Below are 25,513 nucleotides of genomic sequence, written 5' to 3' on the forward strand. Positions count from 1 at the left end.
AATATTCAACGGCAGCGATCGTAAAAAGCTACTGCCCGGAGGCTGCGGCCCATTTATGGTTAAGGCAGTCCCGAGCAAATAAGCGCGACCTTCCTCGCAGGAGGAAGTATGTACGCAGGTACGGTATGCGTTTTCGGCGCCGGCTCGAATTCCGTTCGTCGCCTTTTTTGCGAATCGGTGTACACTCACGTTTTTATACCTGGTTTATAACTGAGAAACTACTGTGCAATATGTATGTATACTTTTTATATCTTTATTTTTACAAACAGCTCTTCTTAAATTAATTCTGCGATCAGATCAATCTGTCGGTACGACTATCCGATATCGTGGAATTCTCATTATTTATTAAACGAATAAGTAACCATAATAATTTCATACTTTGACAGTCACGTTGTATATAAATCATAATTGCATTTTCTTGAAAGTTGTGATATTTAGGAGAGATCTTATACTCGTATTCGTATCTTTCCTTATCTTAAGGGCCCTTTAGGGAAACCTTTAGGGATTCCTGAAGGATTCCTTGAATATCCAAGGCCTCCTTATTTTATAGATAAACCTCGAGCCTTCCTTCTAAAAAGAAGGAATATTTTAGGGATTTTTATTAATGATTTTTAACAGCACCGTTTTATGGTACCCGTAACTAATTTCAAATATATGCAAACTTTCTTGAATTTAATGATTAATTAAATAATAATTAATAATATTTATAATAATATGTTATATAATATAGTATAGATATAATAATGTTAATAATAATAATTTATAATAATTTATGAATATTAATTAATTAATTAATAATTAATTTAATTTAATAATTTAATATTAATCTACATTAATTCGTTGTCCATCATATGAATAGAAGGATTGAAAATTTTTAATTTTAATAAAACACAATTGAATGTGACAGCTACAAATGACAGCTAACTTTTAAAGTTATATATTTAGTTATATTTTGCGCATCATCTGCTAAAGAAAGTTGAATCTCTTCTTTAAGAAAGCTCGTAACCTTCCTTGAAATAAGGGAGCCAATAAGGTTTCTTGTTTGGTCAAGAAAGGTTTATGAAACGTGAAATGAGGAACAAGAAATCCTTATTTCTCAAGGAAGGACTATGAACACGGGTATTAGTCTCTCTTTTTTTTGTACTCAATTATTATTTAATTATTATAAATTATTTTTTTATTATTTACTTGACAGCGCGAGTGCGTAAAATAAAGTCGTGACATTTTCTCAGAAAATGTAGGTATTATTCATACAACAGGGCATTTCAAGCGAGAAAATTTGATAAAGGTTTCTAGTTAATTATCTTCTTAAACTTGCGACGCAACATCAATGAACATCGTTTTAATAAAAACACTTGTCAGACGCGCCGCGCATCTGTTCCATTTATTAAGGTCTACATTTCCGATCTGATCGGAAATGAGTTGAAGCACCAAGGTTGGAGGCCACCAAGGCCACTCAAATTTATTTTTTTTTTTCTTTCTCCTGTCTTGTCGAATGTAGGCGTATGTTCTTCCGAGAATCGGACGATTTTGTCCGCGCGAAACGTTCGTGGATCGACCAGACGCGAGAACCGGCGGCGTTAATTAACGTCGGTCGAGCTCGCAGGAATATATAGACAGATTTTATCGTCGGCCATTACGGCTTAGAATACGACAGAGTCCGGCTACGGCAATACGCAACGACTCCATTAACGGGCAGACCAATCCACAACGACGCGACTCCCTACGTTCGGGATTCGTTAAAACGTAAGTCAGAGAGAAAAACATCCCGAAGCCAGATATATTTATCTCTCCTTCTTTTTTTTTCTCTTATACTTTCCGCGGGTTTTTATTTTGCCGTCGACGCGAGTCCGAACGCGGACGAAGATGGCGGATACTACGATATAATTTATTAACTAGTCCGGCGAGTCGGTTCCTCGGACCTGTTGGTAGAGTCGACACGTCGCGTCGGCTGGTTTCGCGCCAGACGAAATCGCAACGAAATGCGAAAGCGTCTGGAGCAAAAAAAACGTCGTCCGTCTTTTTCCCGGTGTATTTTGCCCGGCAAACATTCGTGAGCGACTTAATTTACCTAATCGAGGTTGATAACCGATATCATTCGCTCATCTCGCACGAGACGTTTTACATATGCAAATGCGACGAGGCCTTACACGAGAACCACGGAGGTCTCTCACCGGAATTCGAATTCAACGCGACTTCGTGCGCGTTGCCAGAGGGGAAACGACAAGTAGTAATGATCGTAATAACGTCTCGCCAACGACAGCGTATATACGGTCCGTACGGTAAAGAGCAAAGTTCAGCGTTCCTCTGCCGTTCGTACTTCTCGAAGCGGCGATCTCTTGCGAATAGCTTGAAAAGTTATGAATATGCATGCCGATCTTTTCGTCTACGAAAAGCATGCCACTCAGCACATAAAAATTAACTCATTTATCTCATTAAAATGTGATTCGAAAAGAGGAAGAAAAAAATAATACACGCGCGTCACAAGTGGCTGTTGTTCATTTTGAGAGAGAATTATTTTTCAAAAGAATTTACTCTCTTCTACTACTTAATATATATACGTATATCATTAAACAACAGCCAACAAGGTTTCCGCGCAAGGCAATCTAGCGTACAATATCCATAATGCATCAACAAGTTTTTATCATTCATTCTCTGAGATTCGTATCTCGTAGTGCGTTTTGCATACGCGACGAATTCAGCTGGTGCAGGAGAAGGATGCGCGGCGAGAAAATTGCGGCCACGCGTTACTTGACAAACATATATATTTCGTTGACAAGCGGTACATCGAGCATAATCTCGTGTAATGGAATGCATAAAATTCATAATTACGTAGCCTGGACATTTATACACTATACTTAAGCTTTTATATAACTATGTGCGCCTGATGTGGACTTTAACAATCAGTCGAGACCCACGTGCGTCGCGTGGTACAATGCAAAAACATTTTGATCCATAATTACATCTCTTTAAAAAAAAAAAAAAAAAGGAGGAACGAATTAAAAAAAAAGAAAAAACATGTTACTCATTTTTTGACAAAAATACGTACGTCGTAAAGTTAGGAAATCTGAATCTTTGATTTAATCGATTAACTGTTTATTTTAATTAACAATTTGGTATCTATTTCCTGTAGAATACAAGTATATTGGGTGTAATTTTATATATATATATATATATATATATATATATATATATATAAGAAGAACATATTGAGCAATAATGAGCGTGATTTTGGAGTCGATTTATTCGGATACCATCGCGAATTCCTCCGCAAATCGCGCTCGCGGCCCTTAACGGTCCGATATCATGCCGGCAACGATTCGCAATCGGCGGGTAGGAAATTCTCGAGTCATGACGTAAAAAAAGACATAGCGCCCGAGGGCGTTTCTTCAACACGGCGCCACCAATACAGGACTGCGAGTTTAGTTGCGGAACGAACGCGTCCCATCCTCTCTCTTCCTCCTATTTCAATCTCTTACATCGAGTTCACATCGGCAAGAGGAGCGAACGAACCTTGTACATCGAGTCTGGAAATTAAATTTCTATGATATATAATTTATATGAAGCACAATGACCTGTATATATTTAATATATTTAATATCAATATATAGTAACGTTTTATGTTATGCTCTTACATTGTAAAAATATAATATTTACAGAATATAAAATAATAATATATAATATAAAAAAATATGCGACTTAATCTATTCAACAAGCAAATTGAGTTGAGTTTGAAGTTGTTACAGTTTCACGTGAATGAGATCATACAGTTTTTTAAATGTATTTTTGCATTTAAATGAGTAACGCTTGTGGTTTCCGGTGTGGATTCAGTCTTAGGATGAGCATACCTTCATTCTCGGCTGTCTACAATTTTAATTACAAGCACGGTTCTCTTCTCTAGGAGAGAGAGAACTTCTCGCTAGTGAACTTCCAAAGCCTCCGGTGCGCGAGCACAATTACCATTTTGTCTCGATTTACATTGTTTCTTTTAGAAGCGAGTCGAGCGATTAAATCTTGATTAAAGTGACGCGGATCTAGGCGAGGGCAAATTGGCGAGCAAATTTGCGCGAATATAATGGATACCCCGTTAGTTAAACCGTACTTGTGAGTAATCGCAGCAATCTAAAACGCACCGTTGAACAAACGCCTGGCATCAGCTTGCCATGTAACCAGCTTTGAGCTGTCTGCGAGCTACCGGACAAGATCTATCGGCGTTTTCACGGTATATGTTTTCCGATGATGGAAATTAATAGACGCGCGCGCGACGCGTTAACGACGTAGCGAGCCTCGTTTATCTGTGTTACCCGTTTACTTTTTCACGATAGACAAGCATCCCGTGAGTCTCGTTCTTAAGCCCTTCCTTCGACTTGAAAACGCGTGGTATTCAAATAAAATCGAAACAAGCATGTACCAAGCGATTAAAATACGCGCGATTAATATCGAGATATTTTTCCACGTGGAAGTTTCGTTATATGATTCTATTTCTACATTTCCATAAAAAAAAAAAAAACAAATTATATATTTTTCACATCACATCTCGAAAAACGGTAGAAAAGGCTATAAAGAAAAATGTAAAAAAAAAATAGAATAAAATAGATACATTGGGATGTCGATATAAATGATCGAAAATGCATTCGTGGAAGAACTTATTCTGTGTCTGATGTAATATCTGATGTAAACATATTATAATAAGTAACAATTATCCAATCCAATATTTAATCTCGTCACATTCCACGGCTTTTTATTGAGAAAGAAAGAGAGAGAGAGAGAGAGAGAGAGAGAGAGAGAGAGAGAGAGAGATTGTTAGTGAGAAAATATTTGTTTCTGTAAGTATAAATCCGACAGAGCCATTGGCATTTAATTGGTATTTACTCGAGTCTACTACGTATGCTGATGACCCTGACATTTACGTCGCTGCATTTTGCATGTGTTACGCATATACTCGTTCACGTTAAGCACCGTTCACATCACGGATCACACGGATGTGAATCACCTTAAGAGTCGATGCACGTAGACGCATTTCGAGATTTTGCTAGATTATCGAGATACGTATAAACTTCCCTCCCCATTTTCTCAATTTATAATATTTTCTCAGAATATAATTAAGACACGTAAAATTAAGACGCAAAAAAAACGTGTAAATTTTTATAATTATGTAGAGAAAATAAAATATAATTATTTCTATCTTAAATCAGATAAAATTAATAACTAAAAACTAAATGATAATGACCATATGCTTGAATGATAACAATGAAATTTTGTATGCGTATTACTCAACTGGGTTCTCAAAAAGAACCGAGCCTCTTATTTTCCAGCTTATCAGCTTGAATATATTCGTTTCCATATTTATACGAGTATATATGATGTATTGCTTTACACGCGTTGAGCTTATGTTAATTTGTGCAAACTTGTTTAAAGCGCAAACATTGAATTGTAAAACACTTCCGCTATTGCGTTGCCATTGCTACTATCTCGATGTACGCATTTCGCTTGTTTGTCCGTGATTCGAAAGCAATGCGGCGAAAGTGATTACAAAATATCGAATTTATTTATAGATTGTTTGGCACGCGAGAATTTCAATCCTGCTGGTTATCTAAAATGTTTTTATCATTTCTATAATTTTCTTATTTTTCAATATATTTTCTTATATTTTTTCAATATAATTCCTGTAATCATAAAATTATAAATAAAATCATTTTAATTATTTAATAATACATTCTTAATTTTTATTTAATTATTATTCAATTCCGTATGTTTTCGTGGTAAAATAAAAAAAATATACAATACAGAGAACAAGCAAATCTTTATATTGTAATTATATATTGTTATATAATATTACAGTGATTACAACGTGAAATTAACAGACAAACATCATTCTTTCTCGATGCAATCAACCGAATTCGTTCCCTGGAAATGTTACTTTTTTTTTTTTTCAAATGAGATTTTCTCTTTTCCAGGGAATTGCAATTTCGCAATTGTTACACGCGAGATGTTCCTCATGCGAATCGCGCGAGTCGTTGTTAACTGCGGGAACGCCTCAGGGGCCACAGAGGACGAGAGGTCCCTTTACGTCGTCGGTGGGATTCGCGTATGTACGGCCGCGTTATTTTCTCGTCGAGATAAGATCGGCGCCGCTAAAAATAGCGCACGCACACCATCGACGATACCAGCGAGTAAGATCCATTCCCGAGGTTACCAAAAATTTATGATAACCTGTCCTAGCAGGATTTTATTGAGATTGACGTCTTCCAAGGAAAAGGAATGCGAAGTTTAACGGGGCCCCGCTGTGGCCCTATCGCCTTCTTCTCCTTCTCTTCCTCCTCCTCCTGCATCATGACGAGCTTCGTTTGCGTACATACATACATACATACATACATACATACATACATACATATATATATATATGTATATATATATGTATGCGGGCTGTTGACCGCTTTACATAACGAGAAAAGATACCGCAAGCTTTCACGAATGTTATCGGCATCATTATATCGCGCTACGTAAATTTTTTTCACTGCTGGACGAATGATGCCATTTTTATTAACAGGACTATGTGTATATATATATATGCGGTGTAAAATGTGCGAAGATTCGCGCATTGAAGTTATCGAAAATGAAGTATGGCATAAAAAGATCCTCCGTACAAGGTCGTCGCAAGGCCGAGTGTCTCTTCGTCGTTTCTATCGTCGTCGGGTAGTTATAAAGCGAAATCCCCGGAGTGCGTAATGAAAGCATCGTTACACGGTATAATTTCGCAAGAATATTCTCATTAAACTCCGAAATTATAACTATATTATTAGTTAATTCAGCAAAGAGAAGGTTAACAGTGTTCATTAAATTCCAATGTAATTTCATCGAGCCTGATGATTTTCGATTCTATCGAGAATATACTTATTCAAAAAAATATCTTCGTGTGGAAATCTCGGCTCGTTTATTGATAAAAATTTTCTGATAAAAATTCTATCTCTTTCTCTCTTCTCATGGATAGAGACGTCGGGTTTCTCATACTTCCTACATCGTTATCGATCAATCGGTGAATTCCTTACGATATCCTACTCGGGTACAAACGCACGTTGGTTGAACGTGGGCGCGGAGATTTTTCCATAAAACGAGTCCCCCTCGCCCTCGGATGTTGCTCGAGCGCGGTGTATCGGGATCAATGACACGCCCGCAGATTCTCTCCCCCTTTAGGGAGGATGTATCCTCCGCGACCTGTGCGTGAAGCTGCGCCGGGTGGCGTGTGTATGCAGAATTCCAAGCCGCCGCTGTGTCGTCGCCGCCTTCCTTCGACTTCGCGCGCGCACGCAGCAGGACCTACTGGTTTCTATTTATATACACCTTGAGCGCGTCGCGAGACCTTGCGAGCGAACGCGCCTCTCACGCAAACTCAAATTTGCTATATATTATGTCGCATTTTCTAATAAGTATCGAGAGATGCCACAAAGCTGGATAAAAGAGATTTAAAATTTAATCATTTATACATATTAAAATAACGAGATAAAAAGTAGGTAGCATAATGTATGAATAAAAAAGCTATAATATAAATTTTTCAAGAATTCAAATTTACTATATATTATATGTCGCATCTTGTAATAAAGTATCAAAAGATGCGCTCGCGATACTATAAAATTAAAAAAAAGATATTTAAAAAATTCAAGGAAAGTATAAACATAATATAATATACGAATAAAAAAGGTATAATATATATTGTATAGCTTTTTTATTCGTATATTATATTGCGCTTATACTTTTTATCAAATTATTTTAATAAATATAAATGACATATATATATTAAGAGTAAAATAAATGTGTATAAAAAAAGGAGTTATCATTTTCAAATATTACGAACAAATAATATGCGCGCACGCAATAAGCTGTCAGAGCAGATTATACGTTGCACGGAATATTAATCTGTATAATTAAAAATGTGATTTAAAGATTTCTGATATGATATGGAGAGCGCATATAAAAATCGCTACAATATTTATTTATTCCATATTTCATACTTGAATAATAATTCGCTGAAATGTAAGACACGTTAATTGTTGAATTTGGTATCCTTATAATTTCGCACCTAATTATGTAAATTATGATTTAAATTTATTTTAATCTTATTATAATAAATTTATGCGTAATTTTTTTTAAATATAGCAAGTAAATATGATGTATTTATGTGCAGTTATATAAAAAATATTTTTCTCCCGGATGCCTTTGGAGATATTTATCACTCGTTTTTTTTTTTTTTTTTTTTTTTTTTTTTTTTAAGGAAGAGGTGAAAGGAAGATTATCTGTCAACACACGGCTCTCAACTATACAGCACTGCCATCTATGATACATTTAGCGAACTACTATGCGACTACGTACTCGAGCTGTAAAAACGGCATTGACTTTACCGGTAGAATTGATCAGTGCGTGATTTGCACGCAATCCAGCATCACGTAGTAATAATTATTCACCGGGAACGAAACGAAAGAGACACAATGTCTACAAGAATAACGGAAATCTTTAATTCCTTTCAAGATTATCTGAACAACGAACAAGAAATACGCGAGGTGCGTATTAACGATTTTTCTCCAAAGCGACCGTGAGTTTTGATAGGTTATGTTAAAATTCACTCGTGTCGTTGAACTTTTTGCGACTCGCCGTTTTAATTTCTAACAGAATCTAAAAAAGTCGTAAAAATGTCATACAAATGCGAATAAAATTATGAATATGGAACATTACGTAGCGTTCTTTGCATTGAGAATCTCACAGATTATTCTTACGTGAGTATGCGGATTAGTCTGTGTTTACATATGAAAAATGTCATTGACCTTTTCGACAATGCTCAGAGTCAAATTCTCTTCAGAGTAGATTCTTGCAGATTTGCAAAGATTTGAAAATCTCCTCACCAGGGAAAAAATACGAAATTTATTACTGTCTTTATTATTGATTTGTTTCAAACCAAACTGAACTTTGAAGCACAGAAAAGTACAGACAAAGATTTATAAATTGTTTCTCGTTGCAGCAAATCCGCGTTATTGTCAAGAATATCGAGAAGAGCGCCAGAGACATTTTGATGATATTACAAAATATTCACAATACAGTAAATGATGCAGTAGATGAGAATATAAGTATGTTTTCTATTGATATATTCTTTTAATATAAGGAAACTTTTTTTTTTCTCTTACATATAACAATCATTACATATATTAAATAATATTTATTTAAATTTGCAGTTGTAGCAGAATATTGTACAAAAGCGAGAGAAATATTTGGCGAAGTAAGGATACAATATGCAAATCTGGCTGAAGTCGTACCAAGTAATCAGTATTATCGTTATCACGATCAATGGCGTTTTGTCACCCAAAGGCTATGTTTTCTAGTTGCTCTAGTTATATATTTAGAAGTTAAAGTTTTGGTCACCAAAGACACTGTCGCAGAAATATTAGGAGGTATAGTATAATATATAAATAAAATAATATTTATTTTTACATATTACATATAATTAAGATACTCAAGAATCATTCTCATTGTATTTGCAGTAAAGGATAACAGAGAAGAAGGTTTTCATCTAGATCTAGAAGATTTCTTGTTGGGCCTACTTCAATTATCTTCCGAATTGGTATGTATTTTCTATATTTTTCTTATATGATAATAAACTTTATAATGCCTCATACTTTTAGAGTCGATTTGCTGTAAACAGTGTCACCAATGGTGATTATGATCGGCCAATAGAAATTGCAAGATTCGTCAATGAATTAAATGCTGGTTTTCGACTATTAAACTTAAAAAACGACATGTTGAGAAAACGTTTTGACGCCCTTAAATATGACGTAAAAAAGATTGAAGAAGTGGTATACGACTTGTGTATTCGAGGTTTAAAACCCTCTCCTCGGCCTACTGAAGAAACCCCTACTGTATAAATCTTTTTCTATTAGCAATCTTTCACATTAATAAACCTCTACATGCTTAAAAAGTACAATAAGCATAATGTGTGCGAGTCGTGCAAGATATGGTGAGTTTATGTATAATACAGTAAAGAACAATGTATTCTTTGTTTAGTAAATTTTTCCACTTTAGATTCTCAATATTTGACAAATTATTGCTATCGAATTATTTAAAATATTGATAAAAAGTACAAAAATATAGTTTTTCTTTTTATATTTAATAATAAGTAAAACTATTACTTAAAGTTTAATATTTTTTTATTGCTCACACGTACATAGATAAATTTATATATTTATATATATAACAACATAACATAATATAACAATATAACATATGTAATACACGTAATATACGTAATCTACGTAATTTATATTTTTGTGAAGTTTTTTTGTTTTATAAAATATTTACCATATGTAATATTATATTTGATACAAAATTTTAATTTAATTTTAAAAACTTAAATAAAAATTTAATTTTAAAAATGTAATGCAAATATAATAGATATTGTAATATTTTTTTATAATTCTTTTGAGAATATATATGATATAAAATTAAATTATGTGTAACTAAAACTCTAATATTTCAAAATTCATGTATAGTTTGAAATTTGAAATGCCTTAACTTTTGTTTTTATTTTACTTTGTACATATTTTAAATTTTAATAAACTATTTATTTTACGATGTTTATTATTTTATATATAATTATGTTATATATAACTATTTTATTATACAGATTTAATACAAAATTAATAGCCTTTATTAAAATCAAATATATTTTTCAGATTTTCTCCTTTTACATACTTAGCATAGTTTGTAGCAAATTCTTCTACAAGTTCATGCAAAGCTGTCACACCAGAATTGTGTGGCGAGATAGTTACCTAAACACAAATTAATATCATTAATAAAATTTAAATTAAAGCCCTTTTATTAGCAAAAACAAAAATTATAATTACTTGTGAAAAATTCCATAGCTTGCTCTCCTTTGGCAATGGTTCTTTTTCAAACACATCTAAGATAGCAGCTGAAATCCATTTTTGTTCAAGAGCATTTATTAGGTCTCCTTCTCTAATAATAGAGCCACGTCCTATGTTAATAAAAATGGTATTCTTGGCTTTACAATGCTGCAAGACAGTCCCGTTTAAAAGCCCATCTGTGTTTTGAGTCGACGGCAATATATTAATAATATAATCGCAATTCTGTAAAAGATCTTGCAAGTCATCTACAGTTCTATATTCATCAACATATGATAATCTTTCCTTGGGAGTACTGCGTGTCATTCCCCAGATAGTCGCACCAAATAACTTTAATTTTTCTGCCACTGTGGAAAACAATAAGAAATAAATTTTTACAAACTGCTCAACCTAAGTATGTTTAAATTTTGATATTTATAATTTACCACTCTTTCCTATTGTTCCTAGTCCTAAGATTCCAATAGTCAAATCACATATATGCCTATGGTATTTCACTTTGCCTTCTTCTTTCCACACAGAAAGCTTTTGATTCTCATACTGTTGTCTTTGATCTCGTTCAAAGTTGACAATTTGCGCTATCACGTATTCAGACATGGCCAGCCCAAAGAATTCACCAGAGAAACGAGTGAGTACATAATTTTTTTGCGTACTTTGTATATGTGGAGCCAATTTGTCCAAGCCAGCCCATGTTGATTGTATCCATTTGACTGATGTTAATTTGTTTATGTAAGGTATTAATAAATCACAATCAGCCACTAATATTTCTGCTGCATTAAGTTTAGACAAAGTATCTGCTTGCCCTGTATTAGAAAGTATATACATGTAAGTATATCTTGCAAACCATGATGTATATGTTAAATATGATTTATAGAATAAATTATCCCATAAGCAAAATGTTAGCAATATGTCAGCAGGCTGACAGCAACTGCATCCACATTTAGCTTATGATCTGCTAGCAGAGTCTGCTCACAAAATCTGAAAGTAGATTGATAAAAATGAAACAACAGTTGTAAATAAAACTGCAGATTCTGTTCAATTTCTATCACCAATCTACTGTCAGATTATATTAAGCAATCTCTGTTATAATTCTGTTAATAATCTATATAATCTATATCAGTCTATATAATCAAAATCAATAGAATTTGTATTAAAGAATTTGTAGCCTTTTTACTGACAACAGTAGATACTTAGTAAAATCTGTTTTGAACAGATTGACTGAATGGGTAAATTTAAAAAACTTAAATATATAATTTTAAATTAAAATAAATTTAACATACATATATATTTTTTTAATTTTTAACTTTCTATATTATTTTATTACACTATTTCAGATATTGACGCAACTCCACTATATTTTTAATTATTATAATTAAATTATTCCAATTATTATATTTAAAAATTACCGTTACATACATGAAATTCTGAAAGTGATAAAAGCAACAAAAAGATTTTTCTGCGATATTATTTCCAATCAGTTTCTCTTTCGATTATTAGATTCCATCGTCATAGTCACCGCTCGGAAAAATACGCGCCAAAATTCGAATGTGTCAAAATTCCCGCCTTGGCGCATTTTTTTTCTACGTGCACGCGCCCACGCGAAAGTGGTGGGAGGGGCCGTAATGGCAGCGGGAATTGACACGTGCTCGACGCGAGGGGGTACGAGGGGAGAATTAAGTGAGTTTAGGAAATTTAAAGACGCATACCGATGTGTCGCGTTGTGCGTATGATACGAAACGAAATATGAAATACCTGACGAAACGTCGGAAACAGACAAATTCGGCAACCGCAGTCGCAGATGGTGAGATAACCTAGGAATCGTGGACAGAACTGCGACAATCTGCGTCATGTTACACGCCTGTTTTAATCCACCATGTATGCGATTAGAGCTACGTGAGTCAAGTGCGTGACTTGCTCATGTGTATCTTAAATATCTCCGCTTTTTTTCTTCCACTATCAATGAAACTGATAACGTGGCCTCACATTTTTACCACGCTTCGACAACGGATACTACACGTGGGTGATTTCAAACGCGCACTCTCTACACCTGTTTCTCGCATCTCTCTTCCTCCAACGTTTAAAGTATCTACCTATTTTAGTTTAGATGCAGAAAGTGCAGCTAGAGCGAATGAACTTTCTATTTATATAACGATATTTCTCGTTTAACACACTGGCGAACGTCAACTTTTTCATCCAATTACTCTGTATGTAATAATAAAAATGTCAATTCTCATTCCTCGATATTAATATCGCAATAATCAGAATATAATATCAAGGGAAATGATACTGCAGTAATGTGCGCAGCACGAAAGAATTTATGTACATTGGACAAAGAGAGATTACGCGCTATATTTGTAACTTTATGTAAGCTGTTTTGTACGTTTCAGGATTAGATGTCGAGGACTCTACGCACACGATTTACACTTTTAAGTAAGTGTACGAACGAAAGACAGAGAGAAAGAGAGCGTGAGAGAAGATTTAAAATCCAACTTTTGACATATGTATGCAGACGTGTACTTTTCATCAACGTGATTTTACAAGTGGAGTACGACTTGTGTAAAACGAAACGAAACGAAGAAACTTCCGGTAATCGTGTAATTTGTCCAAGACAAATGTTTGTTGCGCGTCTAAATTGGACCTTTGGGATCGGCTTGAAGTTGACCGCGGTGTGTGTACTCGGACTCTCGGCGAGTCACGTCGAAGACGACGGGTGAGCGAGGAAACGACAAGCGGGCAACGAACGAGAGCTACAGTCATCGCAAGCGCAACGCGCAAGCCAACGGGCCAACACAGCGACCAGCGACCAGCGAGCAGCGACATCGGCGGTCGGCGGTCGGCGACCAATAGGCGACGCCTATTGGGCGCTTTCGGAGTGGCTCAGAGTTCGCGCTCGCGCTCACGCTCGCGCCAGTGGCGGCGACGGGCGACGGCGACTGACGGCGACGCGCCGATTCCCGCGCGGCGCACGTCGGCTCACGGAACTGCACGGCGGCGGCCGAACGTGTTAAATGGCTGTGCGTCGGCCATGATGGCTTTGAGCAGGGACCGTGTCACGCAAACATGTTTTCGAAGTGATATATCTCGTTTGGTGACTGAGTGACCGTGTTCCAGCGCGATGGCCGGGGAACGATGAGGCCCTGAGCGCTCTCTGTGCCGGGTAATTCGGCCCCAGGGCCCCCAGCCAGGCCTCAAAAGCAGGTCCACGGCGTTCCGCGAGCCCCCCCAGCCGACCCGACTGGCCTCACGGTTTGCGGCCAGCCATCCTTGTTGGTTGTCAACACGCGCGAGCCAGCCGCCCTCAGGATGAGCAAGCTGTCGTTCAGGGCGCGCGCCCTGGACACCTCCAAGCCCATGCCGATCTACATGGCCGAGGAGTTGCCGGATCTGCCAGATTATTCGGCCATTAACCGCGCGGTGCCCCAAATGCCCAGCGGCATGGAAAAGGAGGAGGAATGCGTAAGTCGGAACGTCCAGCCTCTCGTTCCAGCATGTTTTCCCCATCCGCCATCTTACCCACGGCGTGCGATTTCGTAAACAACCGGCAGATGGCGAATCCCCCGTCATCGTGCACCCTGGAAAATTCTTCAATTTTCCTGTTTTTAACGTAATTGCCAATCCGTTCGCGATTCGCGATCCTCTTCCATATCCACTTCCGTTCCTGATATGACTTGCCACGACAGTTGTCAATATTTGATTTACCAGCAATCTTAAACTATTACCCTGCGTTACATTATTGTACTGGTTTCCTACGTCAAAATGTCAAATGTTTTTCTACTTGACGTTTTGACAATGCTCTTGCAATGTCTTTTATATACATAAGTTTTTAACTTGTACTCAACAATACTCTGGAATCTATTTTTATTAAGAAACTCTAAAATGGATGCATCCTTATCCTGATTTTCTTCACTTTACTATATATATATATTTGTTACACTATTTGCAGCGAGTCATAGATACATTTGCATTCATAATATCAAAACAATATAGATATTCATGATCTTTTAAATCTTTATGTTTCAATAACAATATATATCAATGTATGATGATGATAATTTTTGTGAAAAAAAATGACTACTTGAAATATTCATTATCAGAAAGTATATCAAATATGATTATTGTCTTCCATGTTAGTAATATGTATACAACTTTGACATATAAATAAAATTTATTAGATTAATAGTAGTTAAAATATTAAGTTTTTCAAAATAATACATTATAATGTACTAAGAAATTGAAGTTTATTATTAAATGTTTAAAACAGATTTTTATAAATACATTTTGAAAATATTATTTACACATATTTATATATAATTGTTATTCACAAATGCTTTACTACTAGTTTAATAAAGTAAATCTATTTGTTATGCAGGAACATCACCTTCAAAGAGCAATATGCACAGGTCTAATTATTCCTACTCCTGAAGTAACCGATCTGGCAGATGTGGAAGCTTATGACAAGATATATCCTGCTAATTATAAGCTGCCTCGCCAATTAATACACATGCAACGTAAGGAGCTATTAAGATGTCATTTTATAATGTATTTTACAACTGATTATTTGTGATAAATAATTAATGGATGAACTTCTTCTTTGTTAACAGCCTTTGCTATGGAACAAGATATACCTGATTATGATATGGATTCCGAAGACGAAAAATGGGTTGCAGTACAAAGTCGCAAAATGGACTTGACTCCTCTCCAATTTGAAGAGATGATGGATCGTCTGGAGAAGAGTTCAGGACAAACTGTAGTTACCCTCAGTGAAGCCAAGGCACTTTTGAAAGAGGATGATGATTTAATTATCGCGGTTTTTGACTATTGGCTCAACAAACGTCTTAAAACTGTAAGTTTCATGTTGTCCAATGTGATTTTGAGGTTATGTTGTTTTGTCTTGTATGTATATGCTTACATTATCTATCAGAAATGTAGAAATGTGTACAAATTGTGTTCTATTAGTTTGTTCCTTAGTTTTCTCTGCAAAATTAATTAAACTTGTAGTGTTTGTAACTTAATTTCTCGAATATTGTCTCGAATATGTTAATTATACTTATCTATTTTTTCTACAGCAACATCCACTGTTATTAACGGTTAAAACGGAAAATCGATTTGGCTTGGCTGCCAACAACCCATATCTTGCGTTTAGACGACGCACAGAAAAGATGCAAACTCGTAAAAATCGTAAGAACGATGAGACGAGTTATGAGAAAATGCTAAAGCTTCGTAGGGATCTTAGCAGAGCAGTCACGCTTTTGGAAATGGTGAAACGCAGAGAAAAGACGAAACGAGAACACCTGCATCTCACAATTGAGATTTATGAGAAACGGTCAATATAAAATTATAATAATACACATATTGTAATAGATGTTGCTATATGTATTTTGTTTTTGCTAAATGAAAACATCTCTAATTTGACAGGTATCAAGCGCAAGATTTCAATGGACAAATATTGGCAGAGGTGTCGGCGTTAAAGGCACCGAGACCAGCGTTTGCTCCGCTCTTTACTAATCAGTTTGGTGTCCATCAAAATTGGACAAACAAAGTTTGTAGTAAAGTATGTATCAACATTAAAGAATCATTATCTTTATGTACTATCTGTTATATAATCTGCTATATGGTTTAACGCTGCTTTATATTTAATCTAGGACGAGGTAGTGCCCAGGAAAGAAAAGAGACAGTACAAAAAACGGAAACATAAAACAGACAGCAGGACAGGAAATTTAGAGGACACTAGTGTCCGTAGCGGTACGGGTAGCAGTAGCGGTCGAGGAAATCGTCCAGTTCTCGGAGGCGGGCTGGACCCGCTCATCAGCTCGGATGAAGATAGCCCGCTTCCATCTCATTCACACTCCCAACCCTCGTTATCCTCCGACCGCGACGATGAAGACACGGTAGATGAAGGTCAATTTGCGTTTCGTCGAAATAGGAATAGTTCTTATTTACCGGTAAGTCACTTTATTTGCCTTTTTTCTTAAAATATTAATTTATCAAAATATAAATTTATTTTAATATTGGCATAATTTATTTTATTAATTATTTAAATCGCAGAAAGAATATTGATACAAAATGTTAAAACGTATGAGTTTGAATTATATATATTTTAATATTTTATCCTGGTTTATTCTTTAACCAAGTTCAGAGTATTTAATCAGTTAAATATTTAATTAATGCACTGTTTGTTTTATCATGTATATACATACAATATTTATATTGGAAATATTTTGAGATATTAAATTATTAAATTGGTTGATCTTTTTTAAAATTAATCAACTCATTGATGATGCATTTTAGACGTCCCGCTTTCTTTCCGGGTGTATTACTATAATTAATCAGATTCTTAAAATACTGTGAAAAAAATAAAGTTTTTTTTTTAGAATTGTAGGTATAGATTTTTTCTTTTTATAGCCTGTATCAGGTGGTTTGGGAAATTGGCCTTGGTGTGATAAAAGCGAGGGCGGTTTGGCTGATAAGAAATATAGGTTTGCGCTAACTAGTATTAGCAAACCAGTGCCAAGGTGTATCGGCCTTGCACGACGGAGGATTGGTCGAGGTGGCAGGTACATGTGCGAATGTTACATGAGAGAACGTTTAACTGTGTTTGCTCGATTGTTTATTTATTACTGTTAATGATTTTCAGAGTCATATTAGATCGCTGTACGGCCGATATAGACGATATGTGGTCTTCATTAGACTTCACGATACACGATTCCACGAAACGTCCAGTGGATTCAAACGCAACTGCCACAGCGACGACTACCGTTAAAAAAGAATGGTATATCTTTACGTAATAGTAGTAGTAATAGTAGTATTTATTTACTTTTGCTTTTATAATACAGCCAAGAAGGGACTTTGTTTACAAAAAACACACTTATTCTTCCACACCATATCTTCTTTACATCTTAAAACTAATTCCATCTGTTGGTATATATCTTTACGTATATTTTATTATCATTTATAATAATAAATGATCTGTTTATAATTACATGCTTTTAATTTAATTTAAATATATATAAATATTAAATATATGTTTAATTTAATTTAACTTGAAAATATATTTTTAATTTTATTGATTTAATTGACGAGAAAGAAACTTTGTATAGTGTATCATGTATTACATTTATATTCATGTGTTTGGCAGGTTACATTTTCGACCAAAGACTCCGCCTGTGTCGGTACATAGTCCAAGCGAGGAAAGTAGCGATGACACGGATTTGGATGTAGAGCCAACGATATCTCGATCCAAGCTTCCATACCCGTTCCCGCCCGAGGCAACGTCCATATGCATCGAGGTGGAACCAGAACGCGCGGGTGACGAGTCACCGTTTACGTCGGAGTTTAATATCGCAGATTACTTCCCGACGGATACCGTGTCGGACTTTGAATTTGCGGTAGCGAGCCTCAATAGTACGGGTAGCACCAGCGGTCTGTCGGACAATAGTGGCATGAAAGAATCGCGGACAGACGACGAGCTGGGCAGCTCGCACTTTGTGGTGACACCGCTCTTGAATAATCTGTTTGCACCGCCCGCAACGACGCAGCAAACCCGGCCTCCTCAGTGCAGTGGTGGCAGTTTTAGTGGTGGTTCTAGTGTTGTACATACTTCTACGAGTTCTTCGTCGATTCCTTCATTATCCTCCGTTGTCACGTGTACGACTAATCAAGCCACCGTAGCATCAAGTACAGTGTCCACTCAGTGCACCAATATCGGCATGGGTTCCACGATTGATACGCAGTCGAATCATCATCAACCTAACAAGCAGCAACACAGACAATTGCCCAATAACAGTAATGCTGCCTCCATTCTCTCGAAATCCTTGACTAGTCCGACAAATAATAGGAATGGCAGCAATTGTGGCGTTGGCAGTGGTAGTGGTAATGGTGGTGGTGGTGGTGGTGGTAGTAGTGGTAGTAGCAGTGGTAGTGCAAACATTAGAGTGTTCAGTGGGAACACTGCGTGCAGTGGCGGCGGCGGCAGTGGTGGTAATAGTGCTGGTAATATTACAAACTTTGGCAACAGCCATCAGAACGGTCCGCTGCCACATATAAACAACTCTAACAATCTGACAAATAGCACCCACGTCGTGAACAACCAACAGTGTACGTTAGTTCTGCCACAGAAGCATCCGCCGTCCAATTTGCTACCTGGCCTGATAGCGCAAAATAAATTGGCGAGTCTCGCGAGGCAGCAGCAGCAACAGACGCAGAATCAGGCGCAACAAGTCCCAACGTCCGGGGAAATTACGCTTAATAGTAATAGGTAATTCAATATTTCTATAATTTAATATTTCTTTCCGATAACTTCTAATTAGAAATTTCAAATGAAAACAATAAACTTTTCTTTAGAAATACAAAAGAATTGACAGAAACAGCAAAGTGTTTGACAACGGAAACACGATTATACTATCGTATATGCAGTATATTTCGACTTTAATGATATCTTGATTAATCGTTTGTTTGTTTTTAGTGAAAGTTTGGATGTGGAGGTGGATGGAGTGGACAATTCGCCATGCGACAGCAAGCCGCAGCAGCAGCAGCTCGTTCGGGCGAACAAAACAAACTCACTGGCGATGGAAGTGACATGATGCCTGCTATCGGCACCCCTGTTGCCGCCAATACGTCACTGGGGGCTTCGTTAAATTCTCTTACCTTGCCTATGATGTCTGCCTCGGGCGGGAGATCAGATGCGTACTGATGATATACTGCGCTACATGTTGACGTGAAAGAGCGATACGGCTAGGTACAATTGCAAAACTGCTCCTTCGATCAGTTGCTTTATTGTACGACGATGCAAATCAGCGATAGCGTGGATTCTGATGCAAGTATCAAATTTCTTTTTCTCCTATCTTCATTGAAGGGGGATTGTAATCGATCCGTGTTCTTTAAATTTTCTTTTTCCTTGCTCATTGAACGACTATAGCCATTTACTATTGCTAAATATGACCATGCTAGCCATGTAAAAAAAATGTTGCCATTGTTCCTGTATAGATACAAGATTCCGAAGTTAATGTATCCAATTGCCCAAAATTAGCACTTAATATTTTTAATAATAGTGCTCGTTTTCTTTATATCGTATAAAAATAGAGGGCAATATACATGTAGTCAGAGAATTAATTGCATCCTGGTTCACGAAGGATACATATTAATTGTAGAAAAAGTTTTAAAATTATGTATATAATTAAGTTTCTCTTCAAAATATAGTGTGCAATACTGTTTTGTTGTTTTTAGTCTGCAATAGTCTCATTCGTTCAATGCAAGGAAAACTGTAATCAGAAATCTAAAATGCAAGTTATTACATGTTTAGATTATCAAAATCCCTTATTTATCAGCTTCAATGACACAAAATAATTCTAGACGCGTACAGCAAGCTTTCTCAGACACAGCATTAATTAATGGATTATCGAAATTCTACAATAAAACCCTTTTTAACTTTGTACATCTCGTATAACATCCGTCATTTAAAATATGTGCTTAAGAATATAAAGGTTTTGCGTTTTATTATGGATATTGATCGATAATGATTTTAATATTATTTTGTTTTATTATGATAATCGATCGATAATTATTTTAATTTCCCAAAAAAATCAGGTAATCGAAATATTTCGGAGAATGATTTAGAAATGATTTACGCTATAAATTTCTTTATAACACCGTGTAAAGAAAATTCAAAATGCTATATTTAACAATGACGGGGATTTTATAGTAATCAGCTCTTGTAAGTATAATAGTATATTGAATTATTGCTCGAATTACTTTTCATCGCTTTCCAGATAAATGACACTATACAGAAAACGAAAAATAGATTAATTAATTTCTTAAGAAAGTGTACGATTTTTCTCAATACTGTACATACATAGATTTGGTTCGAATATTATATGACTTTATATAGAGTAATGCTATTTCCTTATACATACATACATACATACATATATATATATATATATATATATATATATATATATATATATATATATTATATATATATTATATATATATATATACATATATATTATATATATATACACATATATTATATATATAAATACATATATAATACTATGTTAAAGGCTTCCAGGCTGTGAAATATCGAAGCTATTGTTATCAATGAATCTTTGATAGCATTAAGTCATTATAATCGTAAAAGGACTTTCTTTTTTTCTCTTTCTCCAATAATCGCCAAAACGTACATTTTGATACGTGCATATCCGTCGCCTACGTATTATATGCGACTGATATGTGATTATTAGGGTAATTTTATAATGTTGCGTTTGGAAAAGCTTGTATCACAGGATTTGCGGAGAGGTCATTATATAATACTGTGTTAGAATCTACAAAGCTCACACAGGAGCAATGTATAAAACACTTATGTCTTTCACACTAGTGACTGAAACTCTACCACTATCGATATTAGAGATACTGAAATATTGAAATACTTCAAGTAAAGGTCTTTGGCAAATTAAATATATGAATGATTAAATTTCATTGTCTTTAAAAAGACAGATTTCTTAAGAACTTCATAAATCTGTTCTTTATATATCTCGCGCGAGTTAATTTATTTCATATAATTTTTTCTTTTTATTTCTCAAATGTGTGTGAATTTAAATGAAATCAGATCGAAGCAAAAGCTCTATCATACGATAGTATTTGCTGCACTTCATTTTACCACATTTTTACTTGCCCTCTCATAAACTTGATAACATTTTACCGTAGATAAATGTAAACTGCTCGAAAGCTGTTCGATATTCATTCTTATTTATAGAATAGAATCTTTATAGCTTGGATGTGTGAATATATCGAAATTCAAGACCGTAAGTCTTGTCGTGCTTTACAGACTTGAAAAATTTGAGCATGATAAAATTCAGGCGTGTCATTATTAAATCTCTGTTTGAACAGATATTTCAACGGTTATTTTGCCGAGAAGGCAACGTCAAATTATATACGAGTGACATTTGTTCTTTCACTGGCATATATAATTGACTGCAAAGCGATTTAGAGTTTATTGATACAACTGAACAAATTATCTTGGATATATCTAAAATCAAATATTTACAATTAATTCGATCAAAACATCTTGTCGTTTCACATTTAATCGATACACACTGTCCTTTTAGATAAACAGAGTATATAAAATGTTTTCGGGAAGACAAATCTTGATTCATTAGCTGAAAAAGACCAATAACCAATATGTTATAGTATCTCTTGGATTTCCACGCATGTAATATATGCGTGACGCTCTCTTCCTCCCTTAGTCTTTCTATATACCATACTATCTCCCTTTCTGCCACTTCATCGGAATGCATAAGTTGTAAGAAAATATGTAAAAAGAAAAAAACATGTAGAAGAAACGAGAGAATATCTTTACGATTAAATTGACAATATATCGACTGTACATTTTATTTCTGAATATACGCTATGCCCTAAACGAGGCAATCTTTCTGAATTAACGATATTTTTTCAGGATATATCGAAAGATTGGAGAAAACTGTTTTTTATTTTGTCGAAATATTTTGCGGGGAACAGATCTCTTTTGTACCTTCTACAATCACATTTAATTCATATTTTTCTTTAACATATGGATAGTTGTATTTTTCTTGTTACTGCAACCAGAATAACCGTGTGCAAGAGTTAAATATGAGTTTCAAGATTGCGCAGAGAGAGAGAAAGAGAGCTCTTGTGTGTGATTGTTATTTGTTAAAAGTTAAAAAGAAACGCAGGCACTGATCATTGAGTAATCGCCAGTATAAAATGAATTCCTGATTTATTCGTGAATGCCTATCTCAAAGAACCTCTTACATTAGTGAGCAATGAAACCTATTTGTCGCCAGCCGTAACGCGAGAACGGGGGATATAAGATTATGGTGCGATGTGTTACAAATTGTATAAAAAAAAAAAAAAAAGAAGGCAGACTTCTCGAAATCGTAATAAAATAAAACAAAAAAAAAGGATATATTGTACATATAAAAATAATTACGCTTATTGTATCTCTTATTTTTAGGTAATTAACTAAATAATTGTAATAAAAAAAATGTTGTTGTGGTAGGCGCACAGCGAACCGTGTACGAAAATTTATGAATTCAAGACGATTTTAGAAGGGAGGAGTAATAAAGAAATTTTATCCTGGATAGGACTTATTATTTTGTTAAGATCTTCACACACTTTCGCCTGTATATTATCTAACATTTTTTGTGAAATCCGTTTTCTGACACATATTTGTATATACTCTTTAGATATTTCATTATTTCTCTCGTTTTTCTCAGATTCACTGTTGCGCGCGAAGCCGTATCCTCCATTCTCTCCACTTTATTCGCTCGTATTTGTATAGCGTTTGGCTTTTATAAATGTTATTTGCTCGTAAAAAACGCATACGTATACACATACACGCACGCGCACACACAGACATATATAAACACACACATACACATACAGTATATATGGCGTATATATGCTGCTATCGAGATTTTTAGCGACGCCTTAAAAAGAAAGAAGCGATAACTCTTCCGCCAAATGATTTTGAGAAGAACGAGCGATTTTATGTGAATGAAAAAAAAGGAATTCGAGAATATGTATTTGTAAAGAAGAAAAGTAATTTGTTTATTTTAGTTGGGACGCTTAAAAAAAAAACGAAGTATAGTGGTGTATATGAATTTTTATATAAAATTTATTAATGTTAAAAATATAATGACCCAAAATAGCCATTTTAAAATTAAATAAAACGTCGAAAATCATCAAGATTTGATCGCTCCAACCAAAGACTGAGTTCGCTTTACATTTCTGATTTGGCAAATACGAAATTTCACTGCAGTTAAGACCGCTCGTTTCGCGGAATTTTTTTTTTTTTTTTTTTTTTTTTTTTTTTTTCAATTAAACTCCCGTGCGAGTTGTAATTATTATTAATAATAATTGGAGATATCTCGTTTCCGAGAACTATGATCAAGAAAGTAAAATAATGATCGGTCGTATCAGATGGTGAGATTTCGTGTTTACCCAATTCGTTGCATTCGCGAGAAACAATAGTATATCATGTAAGTAGAAGTAAGACAGATCAATGCAAATATTCTCTGAGAATGATCGAGACGATGAGAAAGGAAGAAAGAAACTACTAATGCGCGAAGAAAAAAAAAACAAAGAGATTATCGAGAAGAAGAATGAGCTTACGGTTAATAGGTATCTAGACGAAAAAAAAAGCTCCACGACATTTTTCTGCGTGTTAAAAACAGATTTACTGATAATATCGACTGACGCGTCGAGACACACGATGTGTATCTACTTATACATGTATTTTATTCTGTGAATACAGTAGGGCTTCTGCGTCGCTGTGCGACAGGAAGATGTAATCGGAAAAAAAAAAAAAAAACAAAGAGAAGAGACGAAATAAAACGTTTCTCAACCAAAGCTCCGATTTGAACGAAACTTTGGACGCGAGTAATAAAGAATTTTTCTCGAAAGAATAACTTGTAATTGAGAGTCGGAGAACTCGCGGAGGAGGGAAAGTGACGTAGAGAGTTCTATATAATTACATATATAGAATATTCGCTCTCTCTAGAGAGGCACAACCCTTCGACTTGTTCTTCGATACGATACGATTATTTAATCTTTTGTCACCTGATAACACCTTTTACTTGAAAAACGTGCATTATGGCTCGTCCAACTGTCCGAAAATCCGGCGGATTTGTCAGATGTAATTGTCAAAAATACTGAAATACATGTCTTATTTATTGAAACAAGTACCATCCGACAAATGATTTACATTCCTGAATTAACTATTATACGCTGTATAATATATAATACGTTTCCTTAAACTTTCTTACTTTGCGTCAAGAGTTACAGCAGAGTTAATTATGGAATATGCGACGATTCCTTCAATCTCTTTTAAGGAAACGTTTTTTTCCATTCAAGCGAGATATTTCATTGATCTTTGTATTTTACTGAAATGTAGTGAATAGAGGTGTTACCAGGTAGATGAGTCAACATTTCCTACGACTTATGTATAGAGACCTAAGTATTAATATTCGTGATTATTGCGATTAACAACACACTGATAGCAGACGATGTAACTAATTGAGTGTATATAAGTAAGTCAATTTACGGGTTGCATTTTGGCTATTAAATATATTCTAATTACTATGTAACTCCGAGGATGAGGAGAGGGACAAAAAATCGGCAAACTCTAAACTCTGAACGACTTATTGTACATATTCATATACATATGTACGTATACACGTAACACAGCTCGTGAGCCTGTACATGCAAACGACATACATATATATATACATATATAAATACAAATATAAAAATATAAAATGAGAGAGGAAGAGAGAGAGAGAGAGAGAGAGTGTGTGCGGCGCGTTTTAGGTCACGAACTCACTGTATACAATATCTCCGAGCATGTCAAGTCTTTAAAACAATTTCAAAATTCATTTGTTATACTATCGTTTGTTTATATAATTATATATTTTATGTATGCTGCTCTCGTGCAATCATACATTATACATATTTTAAATATATCAGAAATATTCTTCGTTTCTCAGGCAGAGAGCAAAGCTCTCTCTCTTGTTTTTTTTTTTTTTTTTTTTTTTTGGAACGAAAAGAGCTCTTGCTGCTCTATTTTTCAATTATAT

The 25,513-nt window shown here is 35.0% G+C and overlaps 3 protein-coding genes across 4 annotated transcripts; 2 read left to right on the forward strand and 1 right to left on the reverse strand.

The window, feature by feature from the left end:
• Positions 1-8,378: 8,378 nt before the first annotated feature.
• On the forward strand, positions 8,379-10,852 carry Trsn (translin). Of its 2 annotated transcripts, none has more exons than XM_072893118.1 (6): positions 8,379-8,555; positions 9,011-9,116; positions 9,222-9,437; positions 9,528-9,607; positions 9,669-10,000; positions 10,716-10,852. In XM_072893118.1, the coding sequence occupies exons 1-5, from the start codon at positions 8,484-8,486 to the stop codon at positions 9,906-9,908; spliced, it is 714 nt and encodes a 237-aa protein (XP_072749219.1). In that variant the 5' UTR covers positions 8,379-8,483; the 3' UTR covers positions 9,909-10,000; positions 10,716-10,852. The 2 variants fall into 2 exon arrangements, with proteins under 2 accessions (XP_072749219.1, XP_072749220.1); XM_072893119.1 differs by having other exon boundaries at positions 8,471-8,587.
• On the reverse strand, positions 10,529-13,686 carry LOC140666197 (glyoxylate/hydroxypyruvate reductase A). The gene is made up of 4 exons (XM_072893117.1): positions 12,654-13,686; positions 11,330-11,704; positions 10,887-11,251; positions 10,529-10,811 (listed from the first exon to the last, which is right to left on the reverse strand). Exons 1-4 carry the CDS (start codon positions 12,748-12,750, stop codon positions 10,680-10,682), a joined length of 969 nt encoding a protein of 322 aa, XP_072749218.1. The 5' UTR covers positions 12,751-13,686; the 3' UTR covers positions 10,529-10,679.
• Positions 13,687-13,807: 121 nt separating this feature from the next.
• E(pc) (Enhancer of Polycomb) lies at positions 13,808-20,813 on the forward strand. Its single transcript, XM_072893108.1, has 10 exons — positions 13,808-14,357; positions 15,271-15,409; positions 15,503-15,744; positions 15,968-16,224; positions 16,317-16,452; positions 16,544-16,843; positions 17,304-17,455; positions 17,536-17,670; positions 18,037-19,155; positions 19,363-20,813. Exons 1-10 carry the CDS (start codon positions 14,205-14,207, stop codon positions 19,478-19,480), a joined length of 2,751 nt encoding a protein of 916 aa, XP_072749209.1. The 5' UTR covers positions 13,808-14,204; the 3' UTR covers positions 19,481-20,813.
• Positions 20,814-25,513: the final 4,700 nt, after the last annotated feature.

Source organism: Anoplolepis gracilipes, chromosome 5 (genome assembly GCF_047496725.1).
Source record: "Anoplolepis gracilipes chromosome 5, ASM4749672v1, whole genome shotgun sequence".
Classification (NCBI taxonomy): Eukaryota; Metazoa; Arthropoda; class Insecta; order Hymenoptera; family Formicidae; genus Anoplolepis; species Anoplolepis gracilipes.